The sequence below is a fragment of the Hirundo rustica genome, chromosome 2 (assembly GCF_015227805.2).
Source record: "Hirundo rustica isolate bHirRus1 chromosome 2, bHirRus1.pri.v3, whole genome shotgun sequence".
In the NCBI taxonomy this organism is placed as follows: Eukaryota; Metazoa; Chordata; class Aves; order Passeriformes; family Hirundinidae; genus Hirundo; species Hirundo rustica.
Genome location: NC_053451.1, coordinates 117,738,541 through 117,761,354, shown reverse-complemented (window position 1 = coordinate 117,761,354; position 22,814 = coordinate 117,738,541). Strand labels below are relative to the sequence as shown.

The 22,814-nt window shown below is 53.1% G+C and overlaps 1 protein-coding gene across 1 annotated transcript; it reads left to right on the top strand.

Annotated features, from left to right (window-relative positions):
• The first annotated feature begins 4,592 nt into the window (after window positions 1-4,592).
• On the top strand, window positions 4,593-7,275 carry ATP5PO (ATP synthase peripheral stalk subunit OSCP). The gene is made up of 7 exons (XM_040055025.1): window positions 4,593-4,692; window positions 4,830-4,880; window positions 5,227-5,337; window positions 5,807-5,936; window positions 6,051-6,163; window positions 6,676-6,762; window positions 7,094-7,275. Exons 1-7 carry the CDS (start codon window positions 4,663-4,665, stop codon window positions 7,205-7,207), a joined length of 636 nt encoding a protein of 211 aa, XP_039910959.1. The 5' UTR covers window positions 4,593-4,662; the 3' UTR covers window positions 7,208-7,275.
• Window positions 7,276-22,814: the final 15,539 nt, after the last annotated feature.

Sequence of the window (22,814 nt, the reverse complement as noted above, 5' to 3'; positions counted from 1 at the left end):
GAGAAAAGTGGAAAAAACTATTTTACTAAACAAATGAAGTGCATACAAGTATAAAGAATGAATAATATGAAACAATAAAACCTCTCATTCTGGAGTGAGATGGCAAATTGAGAAAGTCCTTGCCGTGGGTGGAGCTCGGCTCTCTCTCAGCGTCTCCTCAGTCCCAGTCCCTCCGGCGCTGCTGGAAAATGCCGAGGTCCAGGCCCCGGTGGGCCGCAGGTGCAGCCCCCAGTGCTCCCCTGGGTTTTCAGTCCAGAGCAGGTTTAAACAGTTCTGAGAAAAAGGAAAAAAACAGTCCAGGGAACTTCTCTGCCCTAGCTAGCTGAAACTAACTAAAAGCAAAACAAAATCTCTGTCCTGCAGTCTCTCCAAGCCTCCGCCAAACACGCTGTCCGCAGAAGAATGTGGAGGAGTCAGGCAGTTTTCTCAAAACAAACTCCGCGCTTCTCCTTGCTCTTAGAACCAGTCTTAAAGGCACAGGACTCAATATACAGCACAAACAGAACAGACGATTGGGGATACAAGCATCATAAAGTTACCCTAGGACAGGGACCTCAGAGCCCACCCAGTGCCACCCCTGCCATGGCAGGGACACCTCCCACTGTCCCAGGCTGCTCCAAGCCCCAGTGTCCAGCCTGGCCTTGGGCACTGCCAGGGATCCAGGGGCAGCCACAGCTGCTCTGGGCACCCTGTGCCAGGGCCTCAACACCCTCACAGGGAACAATTCCTGATTCCCAATCTCCCATCCAGCCCTGCCCTCTGGCTCTGGGAGCCATTCCCTGTGTCCTGTCCCTCCAGCCCTTGTCCCCAGTCCCTCTGCAGCTCTCCTGGAGCCCCTTTAGGTGCTCTGAGCTCTCCCTGGATCTTTCTCTCCTCCAGGTGAACATTCCCAGCTCTCCCAGTCTGTCCAGTTGTGTCTGAGTTATGTCAGGCTCAAATCTGTCCTTGTGCCTTGGAGCGTCACCCCGGAATGCAGCCAGGGAGAGAGGAGGGAATTAAATCCCACCAGCCCAAATGAATCCTGTTGGATGGAGCTGCTGCCTTATTCCCAGTGGGACACTGAGCCTTTCCTGAAGAGCCTCACTTGAACTCTGTCCTGATGTCCTGAAACGATCCCAGTGCTCGGAATTTGCAGCGAGAGCAGCACCTAGTGCCTGGATCCTGCAGAATTCCCACAGCCATCCATCCCTCCATCCATCCACCTATCCATTCATCCATCCATCATCCATCCATTATCCATCATCCATCATCCATCATCCATCCATCCATCCATTTATCATCATCCATCCATCCATCCCTCCATCCATCCACCTATCCATCCATCATTCATCCATCCATCATCCCTCCATCCATCATCCATTCATCCATCATCCCTTCATCCATCCTTCCTTCCATCCATCATCCATCCATCCATCCATCCACCCGTCTATCCACCCATCCATCCATTTATCCATCATCCATCCACCCATCCATCATCTATCCATCCATCATCCATCCATCCATCCATCATCCATCCATCCATCATCCATCCATCATCCCTCCATCCATCCATCCATGCATCATCTATCCATCCATCCATCATCCACCCATCATCCATCTATCCATCCATCATCCATCCATCATCCATCCATCATCCATCCATCATCCATCTATCCATCCATCTATCCATCATCCATCCATCATCCATCCATCTAGTATCCATTATCCATCCATCCATCATCTGTCCATCATCTGTCCATCCATCATCCATCCCTCCATCACCCATCATCTATCCATCCATCATCCATCATCCATCCATCCATCCATCCATCCATCCATCCATCCATCCATCCATCCATCATCCATCCATCATCCATCCATCCATCCAGTATCCATCATCCATCCATCCATCCATCCATCCAGTATCCATCCATCCATCCATCCATCCATCATCCATCCATCATCCATCCATCATCCATCCATCATCCATCTATCCATCCATCCATCCATCCAGTATCCATTATCCATCCATCCATCATCCATCATCCATCCACCCATCATCCATCCATCATCTGTCCATCCATCATCCATCCCTCCATCACCCATCATCTATCCATCCATCATCCATCCATCTAGTATCCATTATCCATCCATCCATCCATCCATCATCCATCCATCATCTGTCCATCATCTGTCCATCCATCATCCATCCCTCCATCACCCATCATCCATCCATCCATCATCCATCATCCATCCACCCATCCATCCATCCATTTATCCATCACCCATCCCCGCCAGGCTCTGCATCTCCATGGCAGCCACCGCCCAAGCCCCAGCAAGAACGGCTCCGACTCCGTGCCAGCTCTGCATGGGGAGGATAAAAGATGGAAGAATTTGGGACAGGAAGAGTTGAACCATTCCAGGTAAGTGCTCAAGGTCACCAGGGAGAGGGACAGAGCTCCCTGCTTTGTCCCACCTGGAAGAGACTTTGCCTCCGGAGGGGTTGGGAGGAAGTTTATCCATGGGGAGGAAATAATTCCCGCATTTTGGAGGTTTCTTTGAGGGAAGCACAGAAGGGAAGTGTTGAGTCTGGAAGAACTCGTGGGATGCTCCTTTCGCTCTCCTGAATGGAGGGACTGGTGGGGCTGGGGCAGGTGAAGACTGGAAATCCATGAGGGAGGTGGAATCCTCTTGCAGTTCTGGAAATCCATGTAGGAGCTGAAATCCATCTGCAGCCCCTGGAGTCTGTGGAGGAGCTGAGATCCACCTGCAGTTCTGGAAATCCATGGAGGAGCTGAGAGCCACCTGCAGCCCCTGGAATCTGTGGAGGAGCTGATCCACCTGCAGTTCTGAAGATCCATGGGGAGCTGAGATCCACCTGCAATTCTGGAAATCCATGGAGGAGCTGAGAGCCACCTGCAGCCCCTGGAGTCTGTGGAGGAGCTGATCCACCTGCAGTTCTGAAGATCCATGGGGAACCGAGATCCACCTGCAGTTCTGGAGATCCATGGAGGAGATGAGATCCACCTGCAGCCCCTGGAGGAGCCCACGCCAGACCAGGGCTCACACAAAAGGTGTGATTCCATGGGAATCCCACCCTGGAGGAGCTCCTGGCAGGGATCTGAGGCTCTGTGGAGAGAGGAGCCCACACTGGAGTGGGTTTTCTGGAAGACTTGGGGTTCCTTGGGAAAAGGGACCCCCTCTGTAGGAATGACTCCATGGAGAGGGACCCACACAGGAGCAGCTTGATCCTGAAGAACTGATCCTATGGGAAGTACCCATGCTGGAGAAGTCCATGGAGGACCCCAGGGCACAGGGACACTGAGGGCATGGGGCCACCACAGGGACAGGAACATTAGGGGGATAGGGACACTGACAGGGACACTGAGGGCACAGGGACATCAGGCACAGGGACACTGACAGTGACATTGTGGGCACAGGGACACCGAGTACACAGGGACACTGACAGGGACACTGAGGGCACAGGGACACCGGGGACACAGGGACACCACACAGACACTTGCACAGGGACACAGACACACCACAGGGACACTGTGGTACAGGGACACTGGGCACAGGGGCACCACAGGGTCATTAGTGGCACAGGAACACCACAGGGACACCATAGGGACACCGTGGGTACAGGGACATGGGGCACAGTGATACCACAGGGACATTGGTGGCACAGGGACACCACAGGGACACCACAGGGTCACTGGTGGCACAGGGACACCACAGGGACACCATAGGGACACCATAGGGACGCCGTGGGTACAGGGACGCCGTGGGTACAGGGACACTGTGGGTACAGGGACATTGGTACCACAGGGACACCACAGGGATTCCACAGGGACACCATAGGGACACTGTGGCACGGGGACACCATAGGGACACCATAGGGATACCGTGGGTACAGGGACATGGGGCACAGTGACACCACAGGGACATTGGTACCACAGGGACACCACAGGGACTCCACAGGGACACCATAGGGACACTGTGGCACAGTGACACTACAGGGACACCGTGGGTACAGGGACACCGTGGGTACAGGGACACTGTGGCACAGTGACACCACAGGGTCACTGGTGGCACAGGGACACCACAGTGACACTACAGGGTCATTGGTGGTACAGGGACACCGCAGGTACAGGGACACCGTGGGTACAGGGACATGGGGCACAGTGACACCACAGGGATACCATAGGGACACTGTGGCACAGTGACACCACAGGGACATTGGTATCACAGGGACACCACAGGGACTCCACAGGGACACCATAGGGACACCGTGGGTACAGGGACATGGGGCACAGTGACACCACAGGGATACCATAGGGACACTGTGGCACAGTGACACCACAGGGTCACTGGTGGCACAGGGACACCGCAGTGACACTACAGGGTCATTGGTGGCACAGGGACACCACAGGGTCACTGGTGGCACAGGGACACCACAGTGACACCACAGGGACATTGGTACCACAGGGACTCCCGGGGGGGGGCGCTGGGTCTGCGCTCCCCCAATGGCCCGGCAGGGGGCGCGCGGCTCGAAGCCGCCGCCCCGCGGAACTACAGCTCCCAGCGTGCCCCGCGGCAGGAGCGGCCCCCTAACGGCGAGGGGTGGGCGTGGCCACGCCGCGCCTGCGCGGTGCGCGGTGACCCAGGGGGCGGCCGGGAAAGATGGCGGCGGCAGCCGGGCTCGTCTTGAAGGTGAAATTGGGGGGCGGCGGGGCCTGGGCGGCTTTGGGGGAGAATAGCGCCGTCTCCCGCCCTCCAGGACCTTCCCCTTCCTCCCGATCCTCGAGGGCTGCGCCGACGCCGCCGTTCTCCCCCTTATTCCCCCCCAGGTGCGGCAGCTGAGTACGACGGCGGCGAGACCGGTGTCCAAGCTGGTCAAGGTGAGGGGCAGGGGCGTTGTCAAAGGGAGGGGACAGGGAGGGCCTCAAAGCCGGTGAAGATAAGGGGCAGGGGGTGGCCTGAAGGGGTCCGGAGGGGTCTCCAAGCTGGTCGAGGTGAGGAGGTGGAAGGAGGGCCGTGGGGAGGTCGAGGGGGTCCCCACGCCGGTTAAGGGGGGTGTCCCGGCGGGTCAAGGTGACAGGGCGGCGGGTTGTGAGGGGCTCAAGGCGGGTGTCCCAGATGGTCACGGTGAGGGCAGCGTGCAGGGGTGGCTCCCGGCTGGCCGAGGCGAGGGGCCGGGGGTCTCTCGCCGTGTCCCCCGCTCAGCGCCCGCCCTTGCTCCCGCAGCCGCCCATCCAGGTGTACGGGCTGGAAGGGCGCTACGCCACCGCCCTCTACTCGGCAGCCAGCAAGCAGAAGAAGCTGGAGCAGGTGGAGAAGGAGCTGACCCGGGTGTGGGTAAGGTTCTCCACAGCCCGGGCTTCCGGGGCTGGGAGCAGAGGGAGTTGGGGCAGTGTGAGCTGGGAGACTCCCAGCCTATGCCTGTACTGCCTGCCTGTGGCCCTGGTGTTGAAATCGGGAATCAGGAATTGTTCCCTGGCAGGGTGCGCAGAGCAGCTGTGGCTGCCCCTGGATCCCTGGCAGTGCCCAAGGCCAGGTTGGACATTGGGTCTTGGAGCAGCCTGGGACAGTGGGAGGTGTCCCTGCCATGGCAGGTGTGGGACTAGGTCCATCCAATTTTTAAGGTCCCTTCCAACCCAAACCATTCCCTGATGGAGCTGGAGCAGCCGTTTCACTTCCCATCAGCTCCAGAGCTCTTTGTTCTCATTCCAGGAATGCCCCTGTTGCCTGCTTTGGCTACTCCAGGTGGGCCTTGTGATGCCAGGAAAACCCCTGGCGTTTGTCACATCCTTGTGTATCCCCTCAGAGCCTCCTGAAGGACCCCAAGCTGTCCAGTGTGGTGATGAACCCTCACACCAAGAGCTCAGTGAAACAAAAAGCCGTGAATGACGCCCTGGCAAGGGAGAAGATGTCCCCAATCACTGTCAACCTGATGAGTGAGTGACCTCTGAGGCTTGAGGAGAGCATCCCAGCAGTGCCATCCATGGGAATTGCTGCTGGGATCTGCCTCTGGTGGTGCTTTAAGCCCTCGATGCGTGGCTGTTTTGCAGATCTGCTGGCTGAGAACGGCCGCCTGCGTTACACCCCGGGCATCGTCTCTGCCTTCGGGAAGATCATGAGCGCCTTCCGAGGGGAGGTGGTGTGCACGGTCACCACGGCTCAGGTGCGCTGGGAAGCTCTGGATGGAGGCAGCAGGGAGTGGGAGAAAAGACGAACCTCTCCCGTTTAATGCTGTGCTCTGTGATTGAAGTACTGGCTGTGAGAGCGGTGAGGACACGTCTCACCTCTGCCAAGATGAACAAATTGGCTGCCAAGCCGGGATTGATATCCAGCAGTTCCTGCTCCGAAATGAAACCTGTTCATCCCATTTCAGCTCAGCATGCCACATTTTTCATTCCTGTGCGCAAACCCAGGGACTGACAAAAGTCAGGCTGGTCTGCACGCAGAGCTGCCCCTGTTCTTCTTTCAAAGGGGAAAATGTTTCATGAAATCAGGAGGGCATAAAGTGGTTGTTGTTCCTCTGCTGTCCTTGGGCTATCCCTGTTCCAGGATGCTGCCTTCCTCATGGAAGTGTGTCTTCCAAGGGACCTGAGGAGAAAATCTGGGTTCTCATTATATCATTTGAGTATTTTTAAGTTCTTAATTTTCTTTCTCTTGTGTTCTTTTTTTATTCAGCCCTTGGATGAGGCCAGCCTCACTGAACTGAAAAGCGCTCTGAATGGGTTCTTGGCTAAAGGAGAGGTGTTGAAGCTGGAAACTAAGGTCTGGAATTTTGACTTGCAAAGAAATGTCATTAAGTTCACGTTAAGGGCTTCTGATTTTTACAAAACCAAAAGATTTTATTGAATCCAGTTGCTTTGTTACATGGTTCTGTGCTTTCTTGTAGACATGATGATGTTTTAATTTCTAAAATCTTCACTTTGGAAGGCAATGACCGCAAAGTTATCTCAAAAAAAGGCCCTTTGAAAAGCTTTTTTTATTGTTGTTTTTGGCTTTTTGGTTGTTTTTTTTTTTTTTTTTGCTAGTGTAAAACTTGTACCCTGTGGTAACAAACTTCTGCTAATCGACTTTCTGTTCAATGTTCCTTCCTTAGACTGATCCATCGATCCTTGGTGGCATGATTGTCAATATTGGGGAGAAGTATGTGGACATGTCAACAAGGTCCAAGATCCAGAAACTCACCAAAATCATGAGAGAGGCTGTCTAGAGAACTGTCCTGGTCATTCCCAGGGAAACCTGTCACATGGAAACAATAAAATTCTTCCTTCTTGTGGAGATGGTGCTGAGTGTTTTGGGTGGGGAAGCACAGCCCTGAGGGAGGAAGATGATGAAGCTGCCTTTTGAGTTTTTGTAGCTGTAGCTGAACTTTTGTGGCACGGCTTGGAAATGTGGCTCACCCTGATTGCTGGGAAGGACGTGGAAGGAGCACTGAGGGAGCTGATAAATGGGATCGGTGCAGTGGAGAGTCTGCCAGGCTCCCCCGAAAACTCTGGGGGCTGGTCTGTGCTGCCCAGTCCAAGGGAAGGGATGTCAGGAAACGGCCTGAGGTTGCACCAGGGGAGGTTCAGAAGAGTGATAAGAAAACATTCTCTGGCAGAGTGATCAGGCCTTGGAATGAGCCGCCCGGGGAGGTGGTGGAGTCACTGTCGGGACAGGAGGAGTCTGGGTGTGGCTCTTGGGAAATGGTTTGGGGTGATGCTGGTGGCACTGGATGATCCCAGAGGTCTCTTCCAACCTTGATGAATCCATGACACACAGGAATGTTCGGGGCTGGATGTTCAACAATTTCTTCTGTGTCCAGGGACAACCAAGTGTCTCCCTCCTCCCTTGCCCAATATCCAACTGCAGGAGTCCCTAGGCCAGCGATCCTGTGTGAGGGAGCAGCAGGAGGGAAGTTTGAGCACTTCTGCAGCCCTGAGAGAGGGGAAGGCAGCAATTCTCCTTTCTTTCTTCCTTGTCCACACCAAAGGAGACTCCTGCAATGGGAGAAGGAATTGTTCAAGGTGGAGCTGCCCTGAGGTAACTTATTAAAGAAAATAAGGGTTACTGATCTAGTATCGATACCCAACTGAGACGGACAAAAACTCTAACAGTTTAAAGTTAGAAAGTGTATGTTCATTACGGCGCCAGACAGCGTGTGGGATGGCTCCCAAATACACACCACAATTTACAGGTGATCACAGAGTCCTTTTATTTACAAAAGTATTGAATGCCCAAAACACAAATGGATATTCATAACCCTGGTACATCCCATTCCCCTCTTCGTATGGTAATTAACTCAAAAGCTATTAAGCATGCATAGTTTGTTCTTTGAAATGGGTCAGTGGTCCTTTTCTTGGGGAAGGGTCCCCAAAATGAGGAAGTAAAGAAGTCTTCCTCGTTCTGACCTTTCTACCTTTTCAATGTAAATGTGATAAATGAACCCTTGGTAGGACTCCTATTTCCTGTCTTCGTGACTGTTCAATGGGTTTCTGGGGAGAGGATGCCTACAACTGTCTCATGTTCCTAAAAGCTGTTCATCAGTTTCTGTATTCTTCATTGTAAACACAGCTAACCAAACATAAAGTTGACAAGTAATCAGTTATTCTAATATGGAAGTGATCCCAAACCCAGTTTCTCTTAGTTAATTACTAACTTTTAATTTCAGCAAAGCCTACCCATCTACTTTAGTAAATTTCAGCAAAGCTTATCTCTAACTAAAATCTTAACCCCTCTAACAATCCTTAATTCTCTAAAGTTTATGTCTCAGAGGGGCTCCTGCCCAGAGAGGCTTGGAGAAGAGGATGGTGCGATGTACCGAGATGAGTGAAAGGGAAGAATGTGACACAAACCAAAACAGTCTCTGAATGGGAAACAGACATGAGAGGGCAGCAGGAGCTGGGATGGGAAGGAGATGAGAGATCCCCTGAGCTGTCCCTGCAGAGAGATGTGAGTGTCACAGAGGATTCCCAATGGGACAATGGCCAAGAGCTGTCCCAGAGGGAAGGTGAGAGGTACCAAGACCTCTCACCATGGGAAGATGTGCACTCCCACACCTCCTGATGGGAAGACAGGAGCGATCCAGAATTGTCCCCAGTCAGAGCCAGCAGTGACAAGGAGCTGTCCCAAGGACCAGAGGCTGAAGCCCAAGAGCACCCTGATGGGAAGGAGTGAGTGAGCGAAAGCTGTCCCAATGGGAAGAACACGTGAGCAGCCAGGAGCTGTCCCGATGGAGAAATGACATCAGCTCCAAGATTTGGGACAGTCCGGTGCCTCTCCTTCCCCACAGAGTCCCATGGAGGCTGAGCCAGCAGCTGCTGCCCCATCTGGAGCTGAGGAGGAGGAGGAGCCCCCCAAGCCTCTCGCTCTGGAGGCAGAAAAGGCAGCAGAGCCTCCTGTCCCCAGTGAGGAGGTGCCATCAGCAGGGACACAGAGCCCACCCAGTTGCCCCTTCAGCATCCTGGCCAGCAGCCAGATTTCACAGGACCAGAGCATCACCGGGGAGATCATGAGCCAGGTGCTGCTGGAGATCCAGGCACTGAGGCAGCAGATGACAGAAGCGTATGTCCTGCATCAACAGATGGCTATAGAAGCTACAGCAGAGAGCGAAGAGAGGCCAGTGCCTGCCCTGCTGTCTTGGTTTTGAAAAGACAGGTGTCTGCTATGGAGAGGCAGGCCTCTCTAGGAAATGAGGAATTTGAATCCTTCCCTCCGTGTTATTATAATTTGGAAAATCAAAAATAAAACTTTTCTGTCAGAGCTATGGGGAAAAGGAATAACAGTCCTTTACTAGTAAATGTAACAGGACAGACAAAAAACCAACAGCAATTATAACAATAGTAGAACAGAACCAAGAACCCCGAGGGCACACGGTGGAGGCTCCGGCGCTGATGGCTGGAAGCCGGGCGCGGTGGACTGTCCTCCGCAGGCACGGGGTGTCCTCGGCAGGCAGAGGTGGCAGTGCCGGAGAAGCCGCAGCGGCGGGACCCAGGCTCACCCAAAATCCAGCAGGACAGCAAAGAAACTCCGAATTCCTGGATACTCCAACAGATGGTAGAATTCCCAGGACCAGACTCCTTCGTTACCCGTGGACTCCAGAAGCCAGCCGTGGCCCGATCGGTGCTCCCCCCGGAAGAAGAAAAGAGCCGCGAGATCCCCCCACCCTCAGCTCTCTCCGGGAGCTCTTTTTCCCTCCCCCAAAACTAAGTTATCAGTTCTTTTGTCCAGGTTAAGCACTCAGCACTTAGTCTCCTAGCAACTTGGGAGGGGGAAAAAATTCTACAGGAGACTTAAACCTCAACACCTGCACAGCACCCCTGGCCCCTTGTGTGCCCAGCTGGGAGCCCAGGCGCCCAGTGAGCAGCAGGAGTGGGCAGGGGCAGAGTCAGAGCTGGCACAGCAGGACAGCCAGGAGACCTGTATTGACAACTGACAGAGAGATGGAAAGATGGATTCGGTGATCAGAATTCGGTTTTACTCAGGTTTTCCACAAGCTTATATACCATTTCAGGGAGGTTAATAATTTTCCACTACAACAATTTGGTTAAAAGTTCATACGTTCAACTCATACATTTCCACAAGCTCATATACCATTTCAGGAAGGTTAATCTTTTTCCACTACAACAATTTGGTTAGAAGATCATAAGTACAACTCATACATTTACAACATATTTTGCTTGCAGAGGGTTGATTGAATCTCCTCTCTTCCCGTAAGCAGGTTTAATCCCATCTCCTGTAATCTTCAAGGCTCTGCTTGTTCCTGCCATGGCACCTTGGTTATCAAACCACCCATGCTGATTGTCTGCTTTACTCTCTGTCTTGTGTATTCCCACCACCTGGGCTTGGGACAGTGACGGGGAGTCCTGTAGTGACCCAGAGCTGTACCAAGGGCCAGACTACGCTTTTCAAGAACTGTCCTGAGGGGAAGATTTGGGAGATCAAGAGCTGACGCAGTGGGAGGATGATGTGAGCTCCAGTACTGGGGAGAAGCCTGTGAGCCCAGTGAAGGAGAAGGACACCCAGACTTGTCCCCCAGAGGGGCCCAGCTCTCGCAGCCCCGTGGGCACAGAGTGGCAGCAGAGGCAGCGCCTGCCCTGCCCAGCTGAGAGCCCAGGCCCCCAGGGAGCAGCAGCAGGAGAGGACAGCGTCAGTGCCCGTGAGGGCAGTGCAAGAGAGTGAGGAGAGAACCTACTTTGGTGGGGAAACTGAGGATGAAGGTGACATCAAGCAAGAGCTTTCCCAGTGGGAAGGTGAGGAAGTCATCAGTTACCATGAACTCTCCAATTGGGAAGAATATTTGGAGCAAGAACTGTCCCAGGAAGAACTCAGCAGCTCCGAGGACCCCTCAGACTGGGAAGAATGCATCGAGCAAGGGCAGTCCCAAGGAGATGTCATCAGCTGTGAAGAAGTTTCCAGCTGGGAAGAAGCCTGCATTGGCCAAGGTGTGTCCAGAGGGAATGGCAGCAGGTCCTCAGGACACTCCAGCTGGAAAAATGACAGCAACAAAGAGCTCATGCAGGACAATTGGGAGGATGAGACCGAGCACATCGGGACCAAGCCCTTGCGCCCAGAGGATGATGAATGGGACGAGCTGAGTGTCGAGGAGCTGCCCCTGGAAGAGGACAAAGACCAAAAATGGAGAGTTCTTGCGGCAGACGGGCTCCCGGTCCCTGTTCCTCGTGAGGCCTGGATTGAGCGCCCGGCACTGGGGCCGTGCAGCCAAGGGCCGGTGCCTGCCCCGCACGGCCCCCCCAGCCCCGGGCCTGCCCCGCTGGGAGCCCAGGCCCTCCGCGGGCAGCTGCCGGCCCCCAGGAAACGTCCCTCCCGCTTCAGGCGGGCGCTGCGGGCGCTGCGGGGGCTGTTCCGGGCTTCCTGCATGAGGCCACGGCCGGAGGAGTAAAAGCCAGGGCACCGACAGCGGGGATTGCTCCCAGAGCCTCCCTCCCCGCAGGAGTGCGGCTCACACGGGGCTGCCAACACCAACGGGAGCTGGGCACAAACGGGAAGAGGAAGATGCGGATGAATGGGACAAACACTAAGAAGGTGATGAAGATGGCAAAGACCATGGAGAAGACAGAGATTAAGAAAATATAGATGAAGAAGAGTAGGACTTCAATTATGCATAGTAGAAGAGTTATACAAAATTAGAAATATATTGAAGAAGAAGAAGAATAGGAATAAGAATTTAGGATGAAGACGTGGACAAGAAGAAAGGGTAGCCCAACTCCCAGCTTCTGGAATCCAATATTGTTTCATGGTCACTAAGTTGGTTGCTGCAGGAATCTGCACAAGAGGCATTTTTACTGTTAGATCAGGAGCAACTTTTATTTTAGTCTCTGCGTGCTGCGATGCAGCCTCAGAAAGGAGAGGTGCTTTTGTGCACATGCACTCACACGTCTGAAGCGTGTGACTCCTCCAGTTCTTCCACACTGATCCTGAAGCCTTGTACCCAGCTGTTGTTTCCTTGATGCTGCTCAGTTTTGCTTCCATGTTTCCAAAATAAAGCTGATGAGAGGAACAACCAGTGACAAAATTGCAGATGAAAGGCTTTTTCAAGTGTAGTTTTTCTTTTCCAAAATCTTTTGTCAGTAGAGATGTTGCTCATAACTCCCTTGTATGCCTTTTCACTGACACAGATTCATAATTATTTCTTCTTTATTATTTATTATCCTTTTGAACGCTAAGTGTAACAGCCTAGTGCCATCGAAAGTAGATACCTTTTCCCAAATAGCAACAAACACTCGTTTCTTTCTCCCGAGGAGACTGAACCCCGAGTGTTTCGTGTCCCACGGCACAGCCCCGGCCCCGGTATCTGCACAGGGGATTTGGCGCTGGGGCAGCCGTGTGGCGATGCTGCCGCGGCCGAGCCCATCCCTTCGGGCCGCTGTCCCGGTGCATTTGGAAGGGCACGGACACATCGTTGAGCGCCGTGTGTCTCTGTGCTCCGTGTTCGTGCTGCCCTCAGGGGCGGAGCGGGGCTGGCGGGAGCCGCGCTCCCCTCAGAGCCCCTGAGGGCGGCAGCGATGGCGGCGCCGCTCCCTCAGCGCCCGGGCCCGGCCCCGGCGGGCGGGGAGCCCTCGGCAGCGCCCCGCTGGCAGCAGCCACCGAGCCCCGGGCCCGGGCTCTGTGCCCGTGGTGCCGCAGAGGCGAGCGGAGAGCCGCGGGAGCCGGTGCCTGGGGCACTGCCCCGGGCCGGGAGCAGCAGCCGGCCCCCGGCCTTGTGGAAGCGCTCGAAGCTGCCGCTTGTGCAGCGGGTGCAGGTGCCTGTGGATGGCCCCGTCCTTGCGTGCTGGCCCTGCCCCGCTCAGCCTCCCGGCCCCGGCAAAGGCGCCGAGGCTGCGCTCGGGGTCCCTGGCTGCCATCGCTAAAGGTGGTGAGGAGCCCCGGTGCCCGGGCGGAGCCCCGAGGGACAGGCCCGGTGCCTTGGCGGAGCCCCGAGGGACGGCCCCGGTGCCCGGGCGGAGCCCCGAGGGACGGCCCCGGTGCCTTGGCGGAGCCCCGAGGTGCCCGGCCTCCCGCGGCTCGTGGAGCCGCTGCCCACGAGTCCCTGGCACGTCCGTGCGGCCAATTGCTCGTGCCCTGGACAGCGCAGGCTGCAAACCCAGGGCTCTGCCCTGTGGGGCTGGGGCTGCCGTGTGGGAGCGCGGCCAAAGCCCCTCAGGGCTCTGGGCACAGCCGGGGCCACGAGGCCACAAGACCGGGCGCTGCTCCGTGCCGGTTCCTGCCTGCTCCGCTCTTGTCGGGGTGCCGGGGTGGCCCTTTGTGACACAGGCGCTTGGTGTGGGGATCCCTTGGTGATGTGGGACGTGGTGGTGGCCAGAGAGCCTTGTGACATCAGGGAGCCCCGCCCTGGAGCCTGAGGGTATCCAACGGGCACAGAGCCCGGGGTGCTCAGTCCCAGGAGAGCCGCTCTCTGAGGAGGAAGCAGCTCCCTGGTTCTGTCTGCTAGAGGAAGACAGAAATTATTGAGAGGATGAACAAGGAGAAAGGGAAGCCCAACTCCCAGCCCGCCCAAGGGCAACTTCTGAGCCTGCGAAGGAGGCAAAGGGAGAGTGATGACGCCGGAAAGAGGGGCCAGCGGATGGAGTGGGCCAGGACCTTTGCCCTGCCAAGGGAGCCATCTCCATCCCACGCCTCCTCGTCATCCTCCTGCTCCTCAGTGATGCCCATCAAGCTGCCAGCCCTGCACCTCAGGCAGACAAAGGTGGGACCCAAAATAGCTGAAAACCTCAATCTCCCACAGGTGCAGCTCAGGCAGCCGCAGGGTAGCCGAAGCCCGGCCCTGTCCCTCCTTGGGGACAGGCTGCTACCACTGCCATCACTGCCACTGCTGCCACGGCTGCCAGCACTGCCCGGCCTGGTGAGCCCCAGGGACACTCAGCGCCGGGGCACAAAGCTGGGGAGCGCAGGGGAGAAGGGGCCGCAGCCCTGCGGCCCCTGTCCTTGGCAGGCACACAGCCCCATGCCGAGGGTGTCCTTGTCCCCACTCAGGGTGGCCCACGAGGGCACAGGCTGTGTGTCCCCGAGCTGGCAGCTGCAGCCTTTGCCGCCCATCCCCTCAGGGGCTCGTGCTGCGGAGAGCAGCCTCAAGGATATGGCACTGGAGAAAAAGAGTAACGACGAGCTATCCCAAAGGGAAAATGGCAGTGAACATGAGCTCTCTGAAGCAACTGAAGACACCGAGCTCTTTCGAGGGGACAGCAGGAGTGACCAGGAGCTGTCCCCAGTGGCAGATGCCAGCGAGCTCTTTCCAGTGGACAGCACAAGCTGTGATGAGCTGTCCCCAGTAGAAGAGGCCATCGAGCTCTCTCCAGGGGAGAGCGACACTGACCCGGTGCTGTCCGATGTGGAAGAGGCCATTGGGGTCTCTTCAGGGGACAGCACAAGTGACCAGGAGCTGTCCCCAATGCAAGAGGCTGTTGAGGTAATTTCAGGAGACAGCCTAATTGACGAGGAGCTGTCCCCAGCACAGGAGGCCATCGCGGTCACATCAGGGGACAGTACAAGTGACGAGGAGCTGTCCCCAGTGCAAGAGGCCATTGGGGTCATTGCAGGGGACAGCCCGAATGATGAGGAGCTGTCCTCAGTGGAAGAGGCCATTGAGGTCATTGCAGGGGACAGCATGATTGACGAGGAGCTGTCCCAAGTGGAGGAGGCCATTGTGGCCACATCAGGGGACAGAACAAGTGATGACAAAATGTCCCCAGTGCAAGAGGCCATCGAGGTGGTTGCATGGGACAGCAGGAGTGACCAGGAGCTGTCCTCAGTGGAAGAGGCCATTGAGGTCATTCCAGAGGACAGTATGATTGACGAGGAGCTGTCCTCAGTGGAAGAGGACATCATGGTCATTTCAGGGCACAGTCTGAATGACGAGGAGCTGTCCTCAGTGGAAGAGGACATTGAGGTCATTCCAGGGGACAGCAGAAGTGACCAGGAGCTGTCCTCAGTGGAAGAGGCCATTGAGGTCATTTCAGAGGACAGCCTGAGTGATGAGGAGCTGTCCCAAGTGGAGGAGGCCATTGTGGCCACATCAGGGGACAGAACAAGTGATGACAAAATGTCCCCAGTGCAAGAGGCCATCGAGGTGGTTGCATGGGACAGCAGGAGTGACCAGGAGCTGTCCTCAGTGGAAGAGGCCATTGAGGTCATTCCAGGGGACAGTATGATTGACGAGGAGCTGTCCTCAGTGGAAGAGGACATCATGGTCATTTCAGGGCACAGTCTGAATGACGAGGAGCTGTCCTCAGTGGAAGAGGACAATGAGGTCATTCCAGGGGACAGCAGAAGTGACCAGGAGCTGTTCTCCGTGGAAGAGGATATCATGGTCATTCCAGAGGACAGCCCAAATGATGAGGAGCTGTCCTCAGTGGAAGAAGACATCGTGGTCGTTTCAGGGGACAGCCTGAATGACAAGGAGCTGTCCTCAGTGGAAGAGGACATCGTGGTCATTTCAGGGGACAGCCTGAATGACGAGGAGCTGTCCTCAGTGGAAGAGGCCATTGAGGTCATTCCAGGGGACAGCCTGAGTTACGAGGAGCTGTCCTCAGTGGAAGAGGATATCATGGTCATTTCAGGGGACAGCCCAAATGACGAGGAGCTGTCCTCAGTGGAAGAGGACATTGTGGTCATTTCAGGGGACAGCAGAAGTGACCAGGAGCTGTCCCCTGTGGCAGAGGACATCGTGATCATTTCAGGGAACAGCCTGACTGATAAGGAGCTGTCTGAAGTGGAAGAGGCCATTGAGGCTGGTTCAGAGGACAGCACGAGTGACCGGGAGCTGTTCCCACTGGAAGATGACAATCAGCTCTCCCAAGGGGACAACAGGAGTTACAAGGAGCTGTCCCTGGGTGAAGGGAAGCATGAAAAAGAGCTGTCCCAAGGGGAGAGTGACAGTGACAAAGAGCTGTCCCAAGGGGATAACAAGGAGGATGAGAAGCTTTTCCCATTAGATTTCAAACATGACCCAGAGCTGAAGTTTGGGGAGGACTGTGATGTTGAAGAGATGTCCCCGTGGGAAGAAGATGACAACGACGAGCTCTCCCAGTGGGAAGAAGATGAGGATGAAGAGGTCTCCCATTGCGAAGAAGATGAGGACGAAGAGCTCTCCCAGTGGGAAGAAGATGAGGATGAAGAGGTCTCCCATTGCGAAGAAGATGAGGATGAAGATCTCTCCGTTTGGGAAGATGAGGACATAGAGCTGGTAAGGAGGGCCCTGCTCGGTGGCATGGACAGCAATTCAAGCTCGTCATGTGAACTGCCAGAACGGCAGGGAGTGTCGCGATATCTGAAGGTGCTGGAATGGCTGGTAGTCCATTTCCCCAACAATTATGGTGCTGAGGAGGAGGAAGAGGACCAAGCTCTCAGACGTCAAAGACAGTCCCCTCTGGAATGGTGCAGTGATGATGTGGAGGACCAATGGCAAGACCTGTTGGACGCCATGTCAATTCTTCTTTCCAGTGACGATGACGAAGTGCTTTCCAAAGGGAAGCACTGTGCAGCTCAGGAGGTGTCCCAAGGGGAAGCTGGCATCCAGGACAACATCTGGAACAAACCCTTGGGCTTGGTGGATGACGTGGAGCCCCTGGAGGAACCCAGCTGTTCCAGGCGTGTGGGCACAGAGGAGACAGCAGAGTCAGCCCGTGCCCTGCCCAGTGCCTCTCCTGCCCTATGGAGTCCCACGGTCACCGAGCTGGCAGCTGCCTCCCCGACCGGAGCTACTGAGGAGGAGGAGCCTCCCGAGCTTCTCGCGTCCCAGGCAGAAGAGGCACCTTGTGTGGTCAGTGATGAGGTGCCATCAACAGGGACACAAAGCCCACGCAGTGTCGCCTCCACCACCCCGGCCAGCAGCCTGACTTCACTAGACGGGGAGCAGAGCATCAACAGGGAGATCCTGAGCCAGGCACTGAGGCAGCAGATGACAGGAGTCTGTGCCCTTCAGCGATGCCTGGCTGTAGAAGTACCATCAGCAGTCACAGGCAGAAGGGAAGAGAGCCCGGTGCCTGCCCCGCACGGCCCCCCCAGCCCCAGGCCTGCCCCGCTGGGAGCCCAGGCCCTCCGCGGGCAGCCGCCTGCCCCCAGGAAACGTCCCTCCCGCTTCAGGCGGGCGCTGCGGGCGCTGCGGGGGCTGTTCCGGGCTTCCTGCATGAGGCCACGGCCGGAGGAGTAAAAGCCAGGGCACCGACAGCAGGGATTGCTCCCAGAGCCTCCCTCCCCGCAGGAGTGCGGCTCATGGGGCTGCCAACACCAACGGGAGCTGGGCACAAACGGGAAGAGGAAGATGAGCAATATGAAAACAAAGGCAACGAAGAAGAGGAAGGAGATAATGAAGGATGATGAAGGGATCTAAGAAGATGAAGGCAAAGAAGATGAAGTCAACAAAGGCAAATAAGATAAAAATGCCAAAGACCAAGGAGACAAAGGAGGTGATGAAGATGAAGAAGATAAAGAAAACAGAGAAGAAAAAGGAGACAGTGATACAAGAACAAGAAGAAGAAGAAGGCTACTTTTAAAATGCATAGAAGAAAAAGGAATAGTAATAAGAATAAGAATTTTTAAAATACATAGATGTAGAATAAGAATAAGAATAGGAATAAGGAGTAAGAATTTTAAAATATAGAAATACAAGAGTATATTAGAATATGAATTTGAATTTAAATATGCACAGAAGAAGACTAATAAGAATTTGGATTTTAAAATACATAGAAGAAAAAAAAATAGAAGAGTAGTAAGAAGAAGGAGTATAGAAGAAGATTAGTTAAGAATCCATAAGTAAATAAAAGATCTTTTCAAAAAGTAGAATTACCAAATAATTGAGGGGCAGAGGGAAGCTGTGAGGGGCGGTGCCATGATGGGGCTGTCAGGAGAGGGGCCATGGTGGGGTTCTGAGCAGAGGTGCCATGGTGGGACTGTGCACGGTCACCACGGCTCCGGTGCGCTGGGAAGCTCTGGATGGAGGCAGCAGGGAGTGGGAGAAAAGACGAACCTCTCCCGTTTAATGCTGTGCTCTGTGATTGAAGTACTGGCTGTGAGAGCGGTGAGGACACGTCTCACCTCTGCCAAGCTGAACAAATTGGCTGCCAAGCCGGGATTGATATCCAGCAGTTCCTGCTCCAAAATGAAACCTGTTCATCCCATTTCAGCTCAGCATGCCACATTTTTCATTCCTGTGCGCAAACCCAGGGACTGGCAATGTCCAAGACCTGTCCCCATGGGAAGGAGGTGGGGACAAAAGGGCTCTGCCGGTGGGAAGCAGATGAGGACACAGGGCTCTGCCAAGGGGCACAGGACAGTCCCAGGGAACTGTCCCAAACGGAGACAAACAGTGTCCAGGGAAATGCTGCCTGTTCAGGAGGCAGCAGCTCCCTGGATGGCTCTGCAGCAGAAGATGGCAGAGATGGATGAAGGGATGGACATGGAGAAGGGGAATCCCAACTCCCAGCCCACCCAAAGGCAAGGGCTGAGCCTGCGGAGGAGCACGCCAAGAGTGAGGGATGAGGCAGGATGGAGAGGCCAGTGCAGGGACAGCTTTCACGCCGAGGGAAGTGGAGCTTCCACGGAGGAGTTCCATGCAGCAGGAGGCACGGCCCTGGTGTCTCTCTGGCACTGAGCTCCCCTCGAGGGCAGACGGAGCAGCTCGGCTGGAGTCTCTGGATTGCGACAGCCCCGCTCCCGCCGGTCCCTCTCCTCTGGTGTGGGAGTGTCTTGGTTTTAAAAGACAGGTATCTGCTAGGGAGAGGCAGGCCTCTCTAGGAAATGAGGAATTCAAATCCTTCCCTCCGTGTTATTATAATTTGGAAGATTAAAAAAAAAAACTTTTCAGTCAGAGCTATGGGGAAAGGAATAACAGTCCTTTACTAGTAAATATAACAGGACAGACAAACAACAGCAGTTATAATAATAGTAAAACAGAACCAAGAACCCCGAGGGCAAACGGTGGAAACTCCGGCACTGATGGCTGGAAAGTGGTGGATTTTGTCCTCGGCAGGCAGGGGGTTGTCCTGGCAGACGAAATGGGCAGTGCCAGAGAAAACCTGCAGCAGCTGGACCCGGGCTGACCCAAAATCCAGCAGGGCAGCGAAAAAGCTCCGAATTCCTGGGCACTCCAACAGATGATGGAATTCCCAGGACCAGACTCCTCCGTTAGCCGTGGACTCCAGGCAGCTACTAGTAGCCCGACCGTCCTCCCCGGGAAAACCGAGAGCAGTGAGTCCTCCACCCTCTGCTCCGGGGAGCTTTTTCCCTCCCCCAAAACTAAGTGATCCACTTCCTTTGTCGGGTTGAGCACCCTTTTAACTATCAGCATTTAGTCTCCTAGCAACTTATGGGGGGGGAAAATTCTACAGGAAACTTAACCCTCAACAGGGAGCAGCGGCTCTTCGGTTCAGCTCGAGGAGCAGGAAGATTGCAGCTGCAGCTCCTGCAGGCCAGGCCAGGGAAGGGCTTTTTGATGGGCAACCAAAGCCAAGTGAGGCCAGCAAAACCAAATCGTGCAGAGCCACAAACGCCTGGGCAGCGAGGCTTGGAAAATGCCCCCCTATCATGGGTTGGCACAATTTTGTTTTAGAAATGTGAAATGTTTCTCCCTGCCCTGACTGTGCAGTGGTTTGGGTGGGGAGGACAGGGATCTATCAAAAAGCTGGCCGGGATATTGGCAGCTAGGTTGACCAATGGGAGGTGTCAATGAGACTTTGGAAGGGGCATTTACAACTAATCTGCTGCTGATCGCTCGCTCTCGCGTTGGAATCAGCCATGAGGTAACATCGTGGGCGGCTGGGCCGGGCTTAGCCGGGCCTCCGAGAGCCGCTGCCCGCGCAGGGAGGGCCTGGGCCGGCTGAGCTCTTTATTCCCTGCTTGCTGGCAGGGAATAAAGGCAGCTGCAGTTCAGCAGTGCTGTCCATGTGCTCAGACCACGGCAGAAAGGGCCAAACCATGGCCCAGCCTAATCACCGCTGGCAGCAGAGAAAGAAAGCCTGCAGCTCCATAACAACTCCGAGCTGAGCCACTCTGTGAGACCAAGGGGTGGAAAAAAGGACGTCTGCCAGCTTCCTCCATCAGCACAGCTTTGCATTTTTCTCCAGCTCCTGCAGCCTCGGTGCTTGCACGTGGCTTTTGCAGCCCCAAGCGGATGTAACCTTTCCTTAGCAACACAGAACTTTTAAAGCACAATTCTTCCTTAAAGAAAGAAGAAAGAAAAAGAGAAGGTACGTAGAAACAGACACCGTGTGAAGTCAGATTAGAAGTAAAAGAACTAATAATGTTGGAATAGGATTGAAGAATTGACATTTTTAACCGGACTCCTTTAAGGTAAATTATGGAGAAATGAACTGTTCTTTGCGGCATCTTAGTATTATTTGGGTAGAATGCTATTCTAATCAAAATTAAGGACTGATGTAATTGAGATTTATTTAAGAACTTTAAAGCCCCTGCTCCTGGATTAAAAGGAGGTCTCAGTCTTTGAGACAAAGATGATTTTAGACTAGAAGGAGTATTCGTAAATAGTAGCCCAGATACACTGAGAAGCTCTGCTGATAGAACATCACAGTCTGTGAAAACTCCGGGCGGCAGCAGATGTGTGACATTGGGAGCACTGGACTATTTTGTCTTGTAGCAAACGTCTTCATAAAATTTTAGAGAGGCTCTTCTCCTAAAAAGTTATGAGTGCTTATGTCTAAATAGTGAAACTGGCTGAAAATCCTAAATTGTGTTTTTTCTATATTGTTCAATAAGAAAGTTAATAGTTTGTAAAAGGAGAAAAGCGTGTTTTAAAGTGTCATTCTGTTTTAAGTTTTCTTTTTTTTCATTCTTTTAGTGTATGTTAATAAAACTATTTTTGTTCATTTTTAAGCTTAAGCCTGCTTTAGTTTTTTTTTCTCCTAATCCCTCCCTCCCACAAAAGGAGAATAAATGCTAAAACCCCTACATTAATTAGTGTTTCTGCCCGTTTTCATTAAATTAAAACCATTACACCCCCAAAGAGCCCAAAGAATATTTAGGAATACATAGAGGAAGAATAGTAATAGGAATTAGAAAATACTTAGAAGAAGAAGAGTAATAGGAATAGGAATAAGAATTTAAAAATACATAGAAGAAGAAGAGCAATAAGAATAAGAATTTAAGAATATGTAGAAGAAGGAGAATAAGAGTAATAGGAATTAGAATTTCAAAATACATAGAAGAAGCAAAGAAGAGTAGTAAGAAAAAGAAGAATAGTAAGAAGAAGAAGGATAATAATAAGGAAAATAATTTAAGAATATAAAAATAAAGAGAAAATTTAATGAATAAAATTAGCAAATAATTTATTTTATTACATATTGTTATTTTTATTGTTTATATTGTTAATATTGTTTACATTACAGTCTACGGTATAAAAACATGAATATACAAGTTGGTGTAATTGCAGTACATTATCATGTCCCAGAGCTGTTCAGTTACAGAATGATTTGTCTGTTTTTTCTAGTAAAGTTTGTAAGGCACAAGGGAAGAGTCTCCAAACGCCTGGGCAGCGAGGCTTGGAAAATGCTCCCCAAAGGGCCCAAAGAATATTTAGGAATGCATAGAGGAAGAATAGTAATTCTTCCTAGTAATTCCTAGTAATAGGAATTAGAAAATACTTAGAAGAAGAAGAGTAATAGGAATAGGAATAGGAATAAGAATTTAAAAATATATATAAGAAGACCAATAAGAATAAGAATTAAAAAATATGTAGAAGAAGGAGAAGAAGAGTATTAGGAATAAGAATGAGAATTTAAAAATACATAGAAGAAGCTAAGAAGAAGAGTAGTAAGGAAGAGAAGAGTAATAAGATGAAGAAGAATAACAATAAGGAAAATAATTTAAGAATATAAAAATAAAGAGAAAATTTAATTACTAAAATTAACAAATAATTTATTTTATTACATATTGTTATTTTTATTGTTTGTATTGTTTGTATTTGTATTGTTTATATTGTTTATATTGTTTATATTACAGTTTGTGGTATAAAAACGTGAATATACAAGATGCTGTAATTGCGATACATTATCATGTCCCAGCGCTGTTCAGTTACAGAATAATTTGTCTATTTTTTCTCGTAAAGTTTGTAAGGCCCAAGGGAAGAGTCTCCAGATTGGGGCACAGCGAAGGCACCAGAGCCCCGCTCTGGCGCTGCCCGTGGCCGCGGAGCCGGGCCGGGGTCCAAAGGCAGCGCCCGTCTGGCGCGGGCCGGGAGCAGCGGCTGCTCCTTCCCGGGCTGGCTGTGCCTGCCGAGGGGCAGCAGAGCCTCCTCTCGCCGCTCTCACTTCCGTCCTGCACGCACAGCATCCGGCAGAAGGAATTGCGGCTGAGCCCGCGGCTAGAGC